The 17,118-nt window shown below is 41.6% G+C and overlaps 1 protein-coding gene across 1 annotated transcript in view; it reads left to right on the plus strand.

Moving 5' to 3' along the window:
* The first annotated feature begins 2,230 nt into the window (after positions 1-2,230).
* PPP4R4 (protein phosphatase 4 regulatory subunit 4) overlaps positions 2,231-17,118 on the plus strand; it is a 118,006-nt gene continuing 103,118 nt past the window's right edge. Inside the window, exons 1-2 of the mRNA XM_024759485.1 lie at positions 2,231-2,347; positions 3,816-3,889. Coding sequence (XP_024615253.1) covers positions 2,231-2,347; positions 3,816-3,889 — 191 coding nt within the window. The remainder of the gene's footprint in view (positions 2,348-3,815; positions 3,890-17,118) is intronic.

A 17,118-nucleotide genomic window follows, 5' to 3' on the forward strand; every position in this document is an offset into this window, starting at 1 on the left:
GATGCCGTCACATCTTGGTGGGGAAAAGATGGATTGTTTGGTGCGTACTGCTGGGTAAACTGGCTCAGCATGCACAGAAAATAATATTGTATTCCTATTTGCAGTACATGCGAGGTGAACTCCAGATGAGTTAAGACATGTGACAGGTAGAAGTATGAAGCAAAATAGGGAAAAATGTAGGAGAATATTTTGCAGCCATGCGTAGGAAAAGATCTTTAAACAAGACCCCAAAAGCACTCTTCACAAGGCTGAAATTGGATGCATTTGGCTACATCAAAATTAAGGATTTCCCCTACACTGTAGGATAGCAAAGACCAAGTTAAAAGGATGCAAGAAAGACTGGGAGATACTGGCAATGTCCAAGGCTGACAAGGGATAAATATTTAGAATATGTAAGAAACTTTAAAAACTCACTCAGAAATAGGAAATTTAGCAGAAAAATAGGCAAAAGATGTAGCAGGTAGTTCATGGAAGGAAAAACATCTCTATGGCTCTTAAGCATATGGAAAAATGGTTATCACTAATGATGAAAATTAAAATGTGATACTACTTTACCAATGCCAGATTAATAGAAATTGGGACATATGTTAGCGTATAAAGTGGAGAAACAGGAACCTTCCTATCTTCATGTGTCATTGGTGGCAGCGCAAACTGGCAAAGCCATTCTGGAGAGTACCATGGCAGAGTGAAACCAAGCAGTGTAGACTCCATGATCTAGCAACTCCATTTCTCTCTTATGGTCCATAAGAGACACGTGTAATACCCATTCCAGCATTGTCTGTGATAACAAGGAACTGCTGGCAACCTAAGTGTTCACTGATTAAGGAACTGGTAAGTAAAATGTGCTAGACGCACAAATCAAATACTTTTAGTGGTCAGAATTAATGAACCTCTGGTATACACAGCCCCACGGGCAGATCTCTAAGACATCATGTTGGGGGGAAAAACAAGAAACAGAATGAGTTCTTATCACAATACCATTCGCGTATATTAAAAATAGATACTTAAACTAAAAGCAGTATCTTTCGAGGACATATACATGTACTGGGACATATCTTAAACGAGAGAGAATTCATATGCGGGGTAGAGAAACGGGAGGGTGGAGAAGGAATGAGTGGAAAATAATAAAATAAAAAAGAGTTGGGTGTTGCTGACTCTTAGGAGGGAAGAGTATGATCAACAAAACTTTTGTCGCTGAGGTCCAAAAACATGGCCCCAATCCCCCTTCCATCGCTTCCTACTCTTAACAGAATCAAATGCAAGCAACTCAGCGTGGCTGCCCAGACCTGGGCTTTTTTCCATAAAGGACCTACCTCTCTACCTTGCCAAGCACTCGGTTCCCCGCACTTCAAGCTCTATTCTGCCTGCACTTCCTACAACCCAAACACACCCAGGCTTCAATCCGAAATGGGCTTACTCTTATTTCTCTTGGAAAAATCCTGTTTAAGATCCAGTTTAAGCGTCTCCTCTCCAGGAATCCTTTTTCTGACGGCTGCCCTTCCCACATGCTAACGCCTCCCGGACTGTATGCCCAAGCACCCCGTCCCCATCAATCCCGCCCACACCAGGTTCTATTTCCTTATTTTGGGTACACACCCCTCCCTCAGGGATAGAGCAGAGTTACGGAGATATTCGCGTCCACAGATCGTGCGCTGGGGTGGGCGGTCCCACGAATAACCGCACGATAATTCTAGCAACTTAAGCAAGATCCCAGCCCACCTCCCTCTTCTTTGTTTCGCCTCTTATTGGTTCAGCATCTCCGCCCCCGGCTACGGACCCCACTCCTCCACTGGCCGCAGGGAGTGGGAGGCTCTGCGCACGCGCCGCGGCTTCGGGCGCGCTCGGTCGGGGGCGGGGCAAGGGGAGAGAAGAGCAGAGAGACGAGAGCGGTAGGGGGCCGCCGCGACGTTGCGCGGCAGTTGCGTCTGGCCCGCGTGCACGCGACGCCCGGGAGGGGGCGGGGCCGAGGCCGGCACCCCCACCCCGGCCCCGCCCCCGAGGCCCACCCGCGCATCTCACCCCGCCCCCTCGCCTTGGCTGCCCCGCCCCCTCACCTTGGCTGCCCCACCCCCTCGGCGGCCGCGCTCCTTCTCCCGCCGCTTGCTAGCCTCTCGCCCGGCTCCTTCGGCCGAGAGCGGGAGAAAGTCCTGCTGGTGGGCGGCCGCGGGGCTGCGCGCGTCCGGCATCCCGGTGCCGCTCCGGCCCGGGCGGCTAGGGGGCCCGGCGGTCCATGCATCCGCCGCCGCCCGCCGCCGCGATGGAGTTCAGTCAGAACAGTCTGTTCGGCTACATGGAGGACCTGCAGGAGCTCACCATCATCGAGAGGCCGGTCCGCCGGAGCCTCAAGGTGCGCCCCGGGGAGGAGGAACTGCCCGCAGGGCGCCCGGCGGCTTGCCCCTACCCCGACCCCAGCCCGTCCGCTCCCCGAGGCGGCCCGGGACCCTCTCGGAGTCCTGCTGGCCCCCCAGTCCTCCTCCAGTCCCCGGCCGCCGTGTTACCCTAACCCGGCCCTTCTCGGGCCCCCTTCTTCGACGTGGCTCGGGTTCTCCCAGCCTGGACCCCCAGGCCCGAGGGACGGGCATCCGGAGCCAGCCCGCGATCCCTCGGACGCCCTCGGTTTTCTAGTCCCCCGGCCCAGCCCGCCCCGGGCCCTTTCCCCAACCCGCCCCCCAGGAACGGCCGGTCGAGCCCCTGTCGTTCGGGCCAGCCCGGCGTCCTCCCCCGCGCCGTCCCTCTCGCACAGCCGGAGCCCCTCGGTTGCGGTCCTTCTTCCCCCGGCCCTGCAGGAGCTGCCCCTCGCAGCTGCAGCCCGCTTATCCCGCCTCCCCCCGCTTTGGCTCCCCGGTGCTGCTGCCCGGGTTCAGGCCCCAGTCCCACTTCTCAGTCTACACGGCCCCGACTCTTCCCCTGCCTCTTCCCCTGCCTCTCCCAGAGACACCCCAGATCCCATCCCCCTCCTCCCCCATCAGAGCGAGCTCCGGTCCCCCAGTCCCCAAGTCAGCCCGGGCCTCCCTTCTCCTCCCAACTAGCACCCATACTAGAGCCGTCCTGCTACGGGTCTTCAAAGCCCTCTCGACCCTTTGTCCCGATCCTGAGTCACCACGTGTCCTTACCTTCCAGCCCCTCCAGGACTCTAGCTGGGACCCTGCTCCCCAACCTCCTTAAGAGAGTCAACCTTCACTAGGCCCCCCACCTCCCGCTAGCTCCCCGACCCCGCAGAGTCATCTTCCTCCCAGCCTCCCAGAGGCTCCAGCCCTCAATGCTGGCAAAACTAGTGACCTACCACCACCCCCTCCGCCCCCCATTGTAGCTCTTTTCACTCCCACCTGCCGCAATATCTCGAATCTTTGATTTCCTTCCAGTCCCAGAGTTTATTCCCTTCCCTCCCCCACTCCAGATTTCGTCTTTCTCATTCTCCCTCGGCTGCAGTCTTCATTCCCCCTTTTAAGCATTTCCTGGGATGGAAATGCTGGCGAAACAGTCTTGGATATTAGAGACTAAAAGTATGTATATATTTTATATATATACATACAATTGATTTCAGCAAGGTTCTGAAGCCACAATGTGATTCTCAGGCTTCAATCTAGAAGCTAGAAGAGTAAACAAACAAACAAAAAGCCCCCAACCCCCCAAACTCCACCACCTAAACCCAACAATTAGAGACGTCTGAGGTTTGAGGGCGTCAGACCCTTGATTAGTTTTCAGTGACAACGCTAAATTGTGAAACTTTTTCATTAGTCCGTACTCAGATTGGGTCCCTGGAGGCAAGACCGATCCGATGTTTGTGTGCATAATTTGTGTTTTACACTTGACAGACACCAGAAGAAATAGAAAGATTGACAGTTGATGAAGACCTCAGTGATATTGAAAGGGCTGTTTATCTGCTCAGGTATTTCATAAAGTCTTTTTGTGATAATTGCTGCTTTTCCTGTGGCAGCATCCACAAATGATTTCTGAAATGTCATGTTACGGTTCTGTTCAGATTTACTTAACCACTGGAACAGAGTACTTTTGCATGCGCAGCACTTAATTATGTTATAAATTAAGATTTAGATATGGACTTATGAACTTGAAAACCGAAATCAAATCAGATACCTAGCTTATAGAATATTGCTTGGAGGAGGAGCAGAACAACTAATGGTTTGAGTTGAATCTCATTAAAAAAAGAATCTTGCAGCTTTGGTTGTCCTCCCATAAGATCTAATAAATTTAGATGAGACTTAAGAATATCCAGTGATTAATTTTAAGTTAATTGCAGAGTATGAACTTTATATGCTATTTACTGTACAGAAAAAAAAAATCCACAAATATGGTAGTTCAATTCTTTTCCCTCAGGATATCCTGTTTATATTACTTCTGCTATGTGCGCTTTATAATTTTGCCTGAGAGATTTTAAAATTGAATTGCGCCTACTCTCACTTAAGTTTCATCTTACAAGCTCTACAGAATTGCTTAAGCCTAATGGTTATTACAAATATTTACAAGATTTCTCTCAACTATTTTAAAAATTGTGTTGTGGATTTAACTTCTTAAAAGCTGACGTGAACATTAGTGAAAATATCTATAAAAATACTTCAGAAATAGAAATTTTCCTAAGGCATTTTGTGTACATTGTTTTAAAATTTTTCTTGCACGTTTTTTTCCCCCCTTTTGGCAAATTAGTTTTCGCTTTTTTTTTTTTGGAATCAGATTTTGAAAACTGGTGTTATTTACCTCCTGGGATATTTGTCATCCTTGTTTCCTTAGCTCAGGTCTACTTTGCCGGTTTCAGGTGCTGGCAAATTTCTTCTTCTTTCTTGTTTTATAGATCATGTTTCTAGTCCCATGATATTCACTGAATGACCCTGTTAAAAAAAAAAAAATCTCTCCTTGATTTCCATTTTCTTAATTCTGTAGCCCATTAGTGACATCTTGGGTTCTATTCTTGTCAGAATTTTAGCATGCTTACAATTTAGACCATTCTCTTCAGTAATTCTGTTACTTTAAAATGTTTCTGGATCTTAGACCTTATGTTGGGGTTATTTCCCCTCATCTTTTGGTGATTTATGGTAGCCTGCTCTCATCGTTTCTACCTATTTGTTTTATTTTATTATTTTTAAAATTTTCATTGGAGTATAGTTGATTTACAATGTTGTGTCAGTTTCAGGTGTATATCTACCTATTTATTTTAAAGGAAAATGGTTTTATCTATGTATGAATTAACAGTATGTGTTTTTGATGTTTCATAGAGAATATGCCTTTTAACTTAGTTTGCTAATTGTGTAATATTTGAAGTACTTTATTCCTTAATGATTAACATGTCCAATATGGCGAGCAGTAGTTGTAAGCATCTGCCTTTTCCCACATTTCTTTTGTTTGGAGTAGGTAGACAACTGGTGAAAATTTGGATAAGCTTCTTTTAGCATACAGCAGTTAATGACTTGAAGTCAGTGCCTACTTACTCCTACTTAATTCTCTCCCTATAAATGCTGGCTGACAATGAGGAAATAGAGAGTTTTGCTCTACTTACTTGCGACAGCAGATACCTTATTTTAGGTATCAGTGACAAGGCTTCTTTTTTAGGATAGCTTATTTTCTATTTTGCTTTTATTGTTGGCGAACCAGGTCGTCTAAGTTGTTTGAATTTCTCAGACAAAGAACGTAAGTTTCATCCAGTTCTGGAACTGACAAAGCCCTTACAGAGGCAGATGGGTCCTCTCATTCTTAGGCAAGAGAGTTTTAAAAGAGATCTGATATCTCCTTTAGTTTCTAGTGGCTCATCTACCTTGAAGGAGGCTTGCAAGGTGACTCAAAAGGCAAACACTAGCTTGGTTGTGCGTGGGCTCTCCAGCTGAGTTCTTCTTTTGTATTCCTACCATCTCACCACCTCCTGGGGGAAAGCGGGATTTTACCTTTAGGCCAGCTTCTGAAGGGATAACAAGACTCCCGCCTGAAGGGTTCTTTCTTCCCTGGGATTCAGGAGAGGGTGTGGGATTGTCTTATGGACATGTTCCAAACTTTGCCTCTGTTAAAGCTGTTAAAGCCTCTTCTCTCATGTATTGAGCCTTCTATTTTAAATGTAATTTATTCCTTTTTTTTTCCTATTTGTACTTCCCAATGCTGTAGAATCTAATACTGAGTCCTTTTTTCCCCCTCTGTGATTTTCAGGTTTATTTTTGAGTGCTTTACCTTTCCGTCTGTTTTGGATATTTAATATCCAGAATTTTCCTCTTTGCTTTTGAATGTCAGATTTGTTTCTGTAGCTCTCTTATTTTTGTACATTAAATCTATTTTGGAAGATTATGTTACATTAGATTTTAGGGTCAAATGTGTAAGTATCGGTAGGAAATGCTTTATGTTAGTGGAGGTTCTGATAGTATTTAAACTGAACCTAGTATCTAAAAAAGCATTATATTGGACTGCTGTCCAATGAAAAACAAATTACACTGTTCATTATATTACCCTAAAATATGGCAGATCAATTATTAATGCTATTTTCATAATTAAGTTTAGAACATTACAGTATTTGAAGATTTGACAAAGATTCTGTGGTTTTACATAAATATGATGCTGATATACCCATCTGTGGCGTTTAGCACTGAAACAAAACAACTTTCCTAATAGTCACAGCTTGTGGCTTAGTCAAAATCATATCACAATATCTTCTTTTAGTTCTCTCTCTTCTTTGTGATTTTGGTGTATATTTTAGGAATAATTTTGTTAGAGAAGGGTCCTAAGTTTGTACACTGTGCTTTCATTAGGTAAACCTTTACTCACATATCTCTAGTTGCCTGTCAGATAAATTCCAGACCCTTAAGCTTGGCATAAGTGACTCCATCTTAGCTCTGCAGTGGAATGTTCCACCAGGCCCTCAACTTTTCTTTTTAATAGCTTCACTGAGGTGTCGTTCATGTGCCATATGGTTCACCCATTTATAGTTGAGTGGTTTCATGTATTCACAGAGTTGTATGTTCATCACCACAGTCAATTTTAGAGCATCTTCAGAAGAAGCCCTGTACCTCTTAGCAGTCAGTCCCCACTTCTGCCCAATCTTCCCAGCCTTTGGGAACCACTAGTCTACCTTCTTTCTTTATGGATTTGCCTATTCTGGGCACTTTATGTAAAATTATACAATATGTGGCCTTTCGTGACTGATTTCTTTCACGTAGTATGATGTTTTCAGGGTTCACTGGCATTGTAGCGTGTCAGTACTTTGTTTCTTTTTACTGCCGAATAGTATTCCACCGTGGGAGTATATCACATTTTGTTTGTTCATACACTCGGGTTGTTTCCACGCAGTCCTTCACTTTTTGAAGCAGTCGTGCTGCCTTATTCACTGTTACTCAGATACATCACGTTCATCCTTAACTCTGCTTTTCCCCATCCTGGAATACCTTTCGTTATACCTCTCCGATATTTTCCATCCCCAGGATCCAGCTGTAATCTTGCATCTTTCATAAGGCCTTTCCTAACTGCTGAAACTACATGGGATCTCGGGCTCTGTGAGCTTCCATATCACTTAGTGGCTGCGTACCTTTGTTTTCCTTAACTTGTGTGTGTGCATACATTGTCTTCAATAGACTGTAAGCTCTTAGAGGGTAAGCTGTTTTTTATTGTTGTTTTGGTTCTTTCTTGTTCTGTGCTATGATATAAATATATACCTCTTAATGGAATAAAGTGTGTTTATTTACCTTAAGATGACCGAAGTGCCAGATGAATTAAGCAACTTTTGACTTTTTTGTATTGCAGGCAATAGAATCAGACAGATTTAGGTTATGTCCTACCACTTACTATCTGCGTGACTATGGGCGAGTTATGATGGTTGTTAAATCCTGGTTTTCTCATCTGCAAAGTGGAAAATAATAATTCTTGTTTCCCAAGGTGGTTAGCCCCAAACACCAAAAAGGTACCCAATTAATATTAATTCCCTTCTGTTTCCTTTGCCATGTCCCTAATTCCTTACTCCTTAGGTGCTCAGGGTACATTACAAACTCTTAAAAGAGGATAGCAGTATTAATTTTGTCTTCCAATCATTTAATAAAGTAATAGGCAAGTGAAGTATATCGACTGAAGTTTGTGATAGATATCTATTAACTTCCTTTGCTAATAGTATTTTCAGAATCTTCACATATTATACTTATTTTAAACTGATGGTAAGGTCAGCTTGTTTGAGCGATGTTTGCTATTTATATCATGCGTTAAATGTGTTGATTGGTTAATGTATCTAACCTAACTTTTATGTTGCTTACTTTTACAGTCATTTAAAAACCGTTTGTCACTTTGCACTGTGAGTTTTAAAACATTTCACCCTTTGCCTTTTAGGGACAGTCAAATAAAGTACATCGCTAATTAGGAACTTTTTCCCTTTTCTTTCTCTCTCCCCCCACCCCCCTCCCCCTTTTAAAAAAAAACAGGAGTAAGTGCTCCCCCTAGCGATACCGCAGAGTGAGAATCTGCAGCCACATCTGGAAATAAAAAGTGCTGTGAATGGTGCCTGTTGCTGATCACGTTTGGGAGCTCTTGCATTCAAGACGAGCACAGGGTAGCAAGGAGGTCATGGGGAAGAACTCTGCTACCAGCTAGCTTTTGGTTGTTGTGTCTTTAAGACTACCTGTCCTATTTGCTTGGCAAATGGGAAAAGTTGTGTGAAAATCTCCTTTGTATGCCCTTATTTCTAAGATCTTCCGTATCTCCACATTTCTTTTGCCTTTACTATTCTTTTGATTTCTTTTTTTTTTGACACCTGTCATTTAGTACTGTTTTGGTGAGGTGGGGTGCTTACGGGGTGTGTGTGTGTGAGATAGAGAGAGAGAGAGAGAGAGAGAGAGAGAAAAAAAGAGTGTTGTGCTGGAGAGGCACATCACAATTTTTAATCCCTCACAGTTGGGATGAAGTGGTTAGTTAGTCACTCCAAATTGGTTAATATTAATGTGGGGAGTCATAAAAATGATCCATACTTTCAGTATTTCATTTTAGTGTAAAAACACATTTGTTTGCTTGTCTTTCGTCGCAGGTCCACTACCTTTTGAGTGTGGGTCTGCTTAATACAATTCATAATCCTTTTTCTTGCATAAATACCCCCATAATGCATTTATAATGTCACGTTCAGGTTTCTTTAAAGTTGAGTGAGAATTTTTTTTATAACTTTATTTACTTTTATAAATTTGTTTATTTTATTTATTTAGTTTTGGCTGCGTTGGGTCTTCGTTGCTGTGTGCGGGCTTTAGTTGCGGTGAGCGGGGGCTACTCTTCGTTGTAGTGCGTAGGCTTCTCATCGCGGTGGCTTCTCTTGTTGCTGAGCACGGGCTCTAGGTGCGTGGGCTTCAGTAGTTGTAGCACATGGGCTCAGTAGCTGTGGCGCGCGGGCTTCAGTAGCTGTGGCTCGCGGGCTCTAGAGCACAGGCTCAGTAGTTGTGGTGCACGGGCTTAGCTGCTCTGTGGCATGTGGGATCTTCCCTGACCAGGGCTGGAACCCGAGTTCCCTGCGTTGGCAGGTGGATTCTTAACCACTGCGCCACCAGGGAAGCTTTAAAGTTGAGTGAGAATTTAAAGATGCTTATGAAGCAGTCTGAAAGCCTGCCTTAGATTTTTTTGATTATTTTTTACTCAGCTTTTGCAAGTTGTCTTTTTCTTCCTAATTCAATAGCAGTTTCCTTTGGCAACTTATCTTTGTTGAGTTTTTCTAAAACTTTCAATTTAGTTGTCATAGAAACGACTCTGTCTTTGCATTCATATGTTTATGTAATACTTAATTATGTAATTGCAGTATCAAGTAAATTGGGATAAGCTGGTGTGAGAACAAACACAGCTGACTCTTGGTTACAACTCAACTGGTTAGAGCAGAAGCATGTGGGCATTTCAGAGAGTAGCCTATTAGCTGTAAGCTTTCAGTTTGCCTTTGGCAGGGAAATGGAGAGTGTTGCTTAGTTGGGAGAGTCTTTTAACCCCTTGTTGAGAGAGATACCATCCCTTTTCAGAACATGCACTGAGATGATCTTGCTTCAACCTTGGACACCCATGATATTCCTCTCTTGTCTCTGCATTGAGTTGGGTCCATGGTCTGGTCTGTTCTTCCTTCACCGTTCTATTCTTAAAAAAAAAAAAAAAAATTAATGGATTAAGAATCTCAGTTAAAGAGGTACTTTCATAAACATATTTTATTTGTTTTTTAAAACAAACTTTTGGAACATATGCAGAAATGAGCACACATCATAAATATACAGCTTGTTATATTTTCACAAGTTAAAAAACACCCATCTAACCAGCATCCAGATTATGAAATAGGACATAACCTGTTGTATTAGCCTGATAGCTTCCCATTTACCCTTGTCTAGTTTCCCCCGTTCCCTGCAAAGGGTAACCGTACTATCCTAACTTCTAACACCGTAGGTTAGTTTGCCTGAGTTTGAACTCTATACAGTAGGAACCACGGAATATACTGTTTTGTGTTTAGCTTCTTTTGCTCAGCCTTTAAAAAAAGAGATCTTTCCATATTGTTGCATGGAGAAATAGATTGTTCACTCTCGTTCCTGTATGGTATTCCATTATATGAATATACCATGTCATTTACTTAACTCTTGGTGGACATTCCTCTTGTTTTCAGTCTTTGGCTATTATGAATAATGCCGCTATGAACATTCTTGTACAAGTCTTTTGGTGAATATATGTAGGCATTTCTTTTAGGTGTCTTCATAGAACTAGAACTGTTGGTCACAGCATATGCATATGTCCAGCTTAGAAGTTACTGCTAAACAATTTTCCAAAGTGGTTGTACCAGTTTATACTTCGACCAGCAGTGCAGGTGTGGTCCCACCCTATATTTTTTAGGAAACAAAAATGACAAACTTTCTAGTACATAAATTTCTAGTATATCCGTAATGAACTACCTACCTAATAGCCCATAGAATTTTCTGTTATTCTGTGTATGATTTACTTAGGTCACGTAAATTTTTTCTTTCCCTATAAGAGAGTTTCAATAAATTTTTACAATCAGTTTTTATTTATTTATTTATTTATTTTCAGCTGCGTTGGGTCTTCGTTGTTGCTCGCGGGCTTTCTCTAGTTGTGGTGAGCAGGGGCTGCTCTTCGTTGTGGTGCGCGGGCTTCTCATTGCGGTGGCTTGTCTTGTTGCGGAGCACGGGCTCTAGGCGCGCGGGCTTCAGTAGTTGTGGCTCGCGAGCTCAGTAGCTGTGGCTCATGGGCTCTAGAGCACAGGCTCAGTAGTTGTGGTGCACGGGCTTAGTTGCTCCACGGCATGTGGGATCTTCCCCGACCAGGGCTAGTGTCCCCTGCATTGGCAGGCCCGTGTCCCCTGCATTGGCAGGTGGATTCTTAACCACTGCGCCACCAGGGAAGTCTCTACAATTAGTTTTTATTCTGCTAGACTGCTTGGTTAGAAGGTCTTCTTTCATGGGTACCACCTCCAGTACCATTAAACCACAGAGGAAAGTCCAGTGATCTTTATATCTGTACCTCTTTCAACTTGGATATTTTGCTTTTTGCAGTGCCTTTTGTTGTACGTGGTGGCCACCAAATGTGGGAGGCAGGGAGAAAGTGTTCAGACTTAGTTCTTCACAGTCACCACCTTTTTGGCTTTATGATATTGGTATGTGGTAATCAGGTCAGACATAATTGCAAAATCTATTATATCCTTGTCTGTGGCTGTGCCTTACAGTGTAATTTTCCCTCCAAATCAGAGATGTTAATAATGGAGATTTATAATGCAACTAATAGTTACTTTAGAGTGAATCTTAGGAGTTCAGGTTAAGACATACAAAATATTAGTTGAGTACGTAGTATGTGTTAGGCGTCTCCTGGAGAACAAGTGGCATTGTAGCAGCAGATACTTGTGTTCAAGGAAGTACTTGTTTAAGGAAGCAAACGTACTTTTCTGAAGTTTCACTAGAATAGAAGTCACCACTAGTTAATAAGTATGTTGGGCATTGAGAAGGCGGTATGTAGTGTCGGAAATACTAAGACAGGCCCAGAAATGTTCTTGGAGGCCGAGGCTTGCTCATTTATCTATTGAGAGACCTTGGGTAAGTTGCTTATCTGAGTCCAAGCCTCCTAATCTAAACTGGGAAGAGTAAAACCTACCTTGCAGGATTGTTGAGAAGATTAGAGGAAGTGCATGCAGAGGACACAATGCCTGGTGTAGAGTTGTGTTCGGTAAAGGATAATTGCTGCTGGTCTTTTAAATCCACTGTTGGCAATTCAGAGCATACTTTACTTTGGATGCATAGGCAACTTCCTATCCAGAAACTTCATGTAGTTATAAAATTTTCTCTCCAGATGGTGCCCCTTTGCAGTTAATTCTCCACCCTGACCCTAGGCAACCAATGATCTGCTTTTTGTCACTATACGTTAGTGACAGATTCTTCTGCTCTAGAATGTAGACATGTTTTCATATCTCTTGGATAAATGCCTAAGAATGGAATGCTGGATCACTGGCCGAGTATATATACACTTCATTTCAGTTCTGCTGAGGTATATTGACATCTCATAACCTGCACATATTTAAATTGTACAGTTTGATGAATTTTGACCTCTATGTATGTACCCATAAAGCTATCATCACCAGTAAGATAATGAACATACCCATCACTCCCCAAAGTAACTTTGTAATATCCTCCCCCTTTCTTCTTTAACATCTTTATTGGGGTATAATTGCTTTACAATAGCGTGTTAGTTTCTGCTTCTCCCTTTCTTCTGATAGCCTCTCCCGCTCCAGGCAACCACTGACCTGCTTTCTGACGCTACAGATTGGTTTTCAGTTTGTAGAATTTTATAGAAAGGAATTATACAGTAGCTACTCTTTCGTCTGGCTTCTTTTACTCAACATAGTTATTTGGAATTTCATTCATGATGTTGCATGTATCAATAGTTTATTCCTTTTTATTATTGTTAATTATTCCATTTTAAAGATATAGCACATTTTGTTTATCCATGCACCAGTGGATGGACATTTGGGTAACTTCAAGTTTTTGGCTATTACAGACTAAGTGGCTGTAAACATTCATGTACAGATCTTTGTGTGGACATGTGCTTTCTTTCCTCTGGTGAATAGCTAGCAGTGGAATGGCTGGGTTGTATAGTAGGCGTATGTTTACATTTTCAAGAAACTGCTAAACTGTTTCAAGTGATTCTACAGTTTTACGTTTCCACCAGGAGAGTGTGAGAGTCTGAATTGCTCCATAATACTTACCGACACTTGGTATGATAAGTCTTTTTGGTTTTAGGTCATTCTGGTGGTATTACCAGTGGTCTAGTGTAGTGGTATTTCATTGTATTTATAATTTGGATTTCCCAAATGACCAGTGGACATTGAACGTCTTTACATGTGATTATGAGTCAGATTGCTGTGGTCTAATTTTGATGAGGTCTAATTCGTTGATTTTTTTCATTATAGTTAGTGCTTTTTGTGTTATATGTAAGAAATCTTTGCCAAATCTAGGTCAATTAAATTTTTTTCCTGTGCTTTCTTTTAGAAGTTTTGAGGTTTTAGCTCTTAATTTCAGGTCTCTGATTCATTTCCACTTAAATTTTGTATGTGGTGTAAGGTAAGGATTGAGGTTAATTTTTTTTTTCCATATAACTGTAGTGTACAGTGGAAAAGGGCCAGTTTGCTACTGTAAGAATCAGGGGACCTGGTGTCTTATCTCTGCTATCACATTCAAGTCACTTAAGTTCTTCAGACATCGTTTCCCCCTCTTCTCTCCAGAGGATATGATGGGTTGGACCTCAGAATTTAAAGTTCCCTCTTGCTTCAGCAGGCTGTCTTCAATTCTAAGAAAGAAGATAAGGAAAAGATGTTGAACCTCAGTTTCTTATTTCATCCACTAGGCGGTGCTAATGGACATCCCTGTAAGGGCAAAAACTCCTTGGATAGGTGAACAGTTTCAGAGCTTTTAAAAAAGGTCACCTTTGAAGAAGATATTCATAATTCAGAAAGTGTCTGTGTTTCATTAAGAAGTAGATGCAGTAATATTATAATAAAACCTAAAATACTGTTTGTCACCGGAAAAATACCAGAGTAGAACAATATTTTCTTTAAAGAGTTCTGTATATTTGGTTTTAATATGTTTTGGGCAGAATGAGAGTTATATGGCTAGCATAAAAATATTTACATATTCAGGTGAAAAATTAGACTGAGAATTCTGATGGATTTAGAATTTTCATCGAAATTCTCTTGGTAATAAGCTTGTAAACTGTATTTGCTTGGAAACACTTTTGGTAATAAAATTATAAACTATATCTCCTTAAGTAGTAGACATTGTTGCAGAGGAAAAGGATTCACAAAAGTACAGCCTGGGCATCTCTCCTTGTAGCTCTGGTGATGGTGGGGAGGGAGGGAGGGGGGATGATCTACACATACAGTTTGTGTGTGTGTGTATCTCACATAATTTTCCAGTTATTTGTGGGGTTTTTCCAGATACCTTCCTGTTATTCGTTTCTAGTTTAATTCTGTAATGGGCACAGAACACACTTTGCTTGAATTTATTTCTTTTAAATTTGCTGAGGTTTGTTTTTTGGCCAGAACATGGGTCGATCTTGGTGATTATTCCATGTATATTTGAATGTGTATTCTCCCGTTGTTGGTGTAATGTTCTATAAATGTCAATTAGTAAACTTGGTTGATATATTTCAGATCTTCTGTATCTCTAAGGATGTTTGCTACTTGTTCTACCGACTAAACAACTGGAATACTGAAGTCTCTAACTATAATTGCAGATTTGTCTACTGCTTTCAAATATATCATTTTTACCAGTAGTTTATGTATTTCGATATTTGTAATTAACGCATATACAATTAGGGTTGTTATATTTTCTTGGTGAAGTAACCCCTCGTAGCTATGTAATGTTTGTTTTTATCCCTAGAAATATTCCTTGTGTGAAGTCTACTTTATCTGATAGTGATATACTCACTCCAGCTTTCTTTTGGTTAGTGTTTATACAGTATATCTTTTAATGACCTTTTACTTTCCTTAAAAAAATAATTTTTATTTTGGAATTATTTTAGATTTCCAGAGAAGTTACAAAGATAGTTTAGAGTTACGGTATGCCTATTACCAGTTTCCCCTAAAGCTAACGTTTTACATAACCATGGTATATTTGTTAAAAGTAAGAAATTAACATTGGTGTAACACTATTTACTAAGTGCCAGACTCTGTTTGGATTTCACCAGTTTTTTCACTAATGTCCTTTTTTTCCTGTTTCAGAATCTAATCCAGGATATCACATTGCATTTAGTTATCCCATCTCCTTAATCTCCTCTGGGCTATGACACATTCTTAGTCTTTCTTTGCTTTTCATGATCTTGATAGTTTTAAAGAGTACTGGTCAGGTGTTTTGTCGAATGTCCCTCAACTTGTGTTTGTCTTGATGTTTTTCTCACTGTTAGATTGGAGTTACGGGCTTTTGGGAAGAATGCCGTAGAGGAGACGTGCCTCTCTCATCCCATCATTTCAGGGGTACATGACATCAGCATGACTTATCACTGGTGGTGTTAATCTTGATCACTTAGTTGAAGTTGCATCTGCCAGATTCCTCCACTGTTTGAGTGGTGAGAGAGGACCTCCCAGCCTTGTTCCTGATCTTTGGGGGAAAGCATTCAGTCTCTCATCATTAAGTCATTAAGTATGATGTTGGCTGTAGGTTTCTTATGGATACTATTAAGTTAAGGAAGTTTCCTCAAGTCCTAATTTGCTGACAGTTTTTTTAAAATCATGAATGAATATTAAATCTTGTTGAATGTTTTTTTTCCTGAATCTATTGACATCATATATGGCTTTTCTTATTTAGTCCTTAATATGGTGAATTACACTGATCAGTTTTCAAATGATGAACCAGCCTTGCATCCTTGGGATGAAATCTACTCGGTCATGATGTATGAGTCTTTTATATGTTTCTGGACTCTGTTTGCTACTATGTTTTTGAGGATTTTTGCATCTATTTTAATGAGAGATATTGGTTTGCAGTTTTATTATAATATCTGTGCTTAGTTTTTGGTTTTAGGGGAATGCTCATGAGATGACTTGGGAAGTGGTTTTCTATTTTTCTGGAAGAGATTGTCTAGAATCGATATTATCTCTTCCCTAAATGTTAGGTAGAATTCACCCATTAAACCATCTGGGCCTGGAATTTTATTTTTGAAAGATTTTTAATTAAAAATTCTACTTATTTAATAGATATATGGGTATTTAGGTCATTTATTTCTTCTATTTATTATTATTTAATGTTTTCCTGTTTTCAATTTCACTGATTTTTATTCTAATATTTATTATTTCCTTCCTTCTACTTGCTTTACATTTAGTTTTCTCTTCTTTTTCTAGTTTTTAAAAAATTTATTTAATTTTGACTGCATTGGGTCTTCGTTGCTGCGTGTGGGCTTTCCGCGAGAGGGGGCTACTCTCGTTGCAGTGCATGGGCTTCTTATTGTGGTGGCTTCTCTTGTTGTGGAGCACCGGCTCTAGGCACGCGGGCTTCAGTAGTTGTGGCACGTGGGCTCAGTAGTCGTGGCTTGCGGGCTCCAGAGCGCAGGCTCAGTAGTTGTGGCACATGGGCTTAGTTGCTCTGTGGCATGTGGGATCTTCCCAGACCAGGGATTGAACCTATGTCGCCTGCACTGGCAGGCAGATTCTTAACCACTGCGCCACCAGGGAGGTCCCTTCTTTCTCTAGTTTCTTAAAGGGAAGCTCAGGTTATTGATTTTTAGATCGTTCTTCTATCCTGATATATGCATTTTAATGCTATAAGTTTCCCTTTAGCTGCATCCTACAAATTTTTTTTTTTTTTTGCGGTACGCGGGCCTCTCACTGCTGTGGCCTCTCCCGTTGCGGAACACAGGCTCCTGACGTGCAGGCTCAGCAGCCATGGCTCATGGGCCCAGCCGCTCCGCGGCACGTGGGATCTTCCCCGACCAGGGCACGAACCCATGTCCCCTGCATCGGCAGGCGGACTCAACCACTGCGCCACCAGGGAAGCCCCCATCCTACAAATTTTGATATGTTGTATCTTCATTATCATTTAGTTGAAAAAGTTTTTAAATTTATCTCAAGACTTCTTTGACTCATGAAACTCATGAGTCATTTAGAAGTGTGTTGTTTTATTTCCATATATTTGGAGATTTTCTGCATATCTT

This window comes from Neophocaena asiaeorientalis, unplaced genomic scaffold (assembly GCF_003031525.2).
Source record: "Neophocaena asiaeorientalis asiaeorientalis breed wild unplaced genomic scaffold, Neophocaena_asiaeorientalis_V1.1 scaffold476, whole genome shotgun sequence".
Taxonomy (NCBI): Eukaryota; Metazoa; Chordata; class Mammalia; order Artiodactyla; family Phocoenidae; genus Neophocaena; species Neophocaena asiaeorientalis.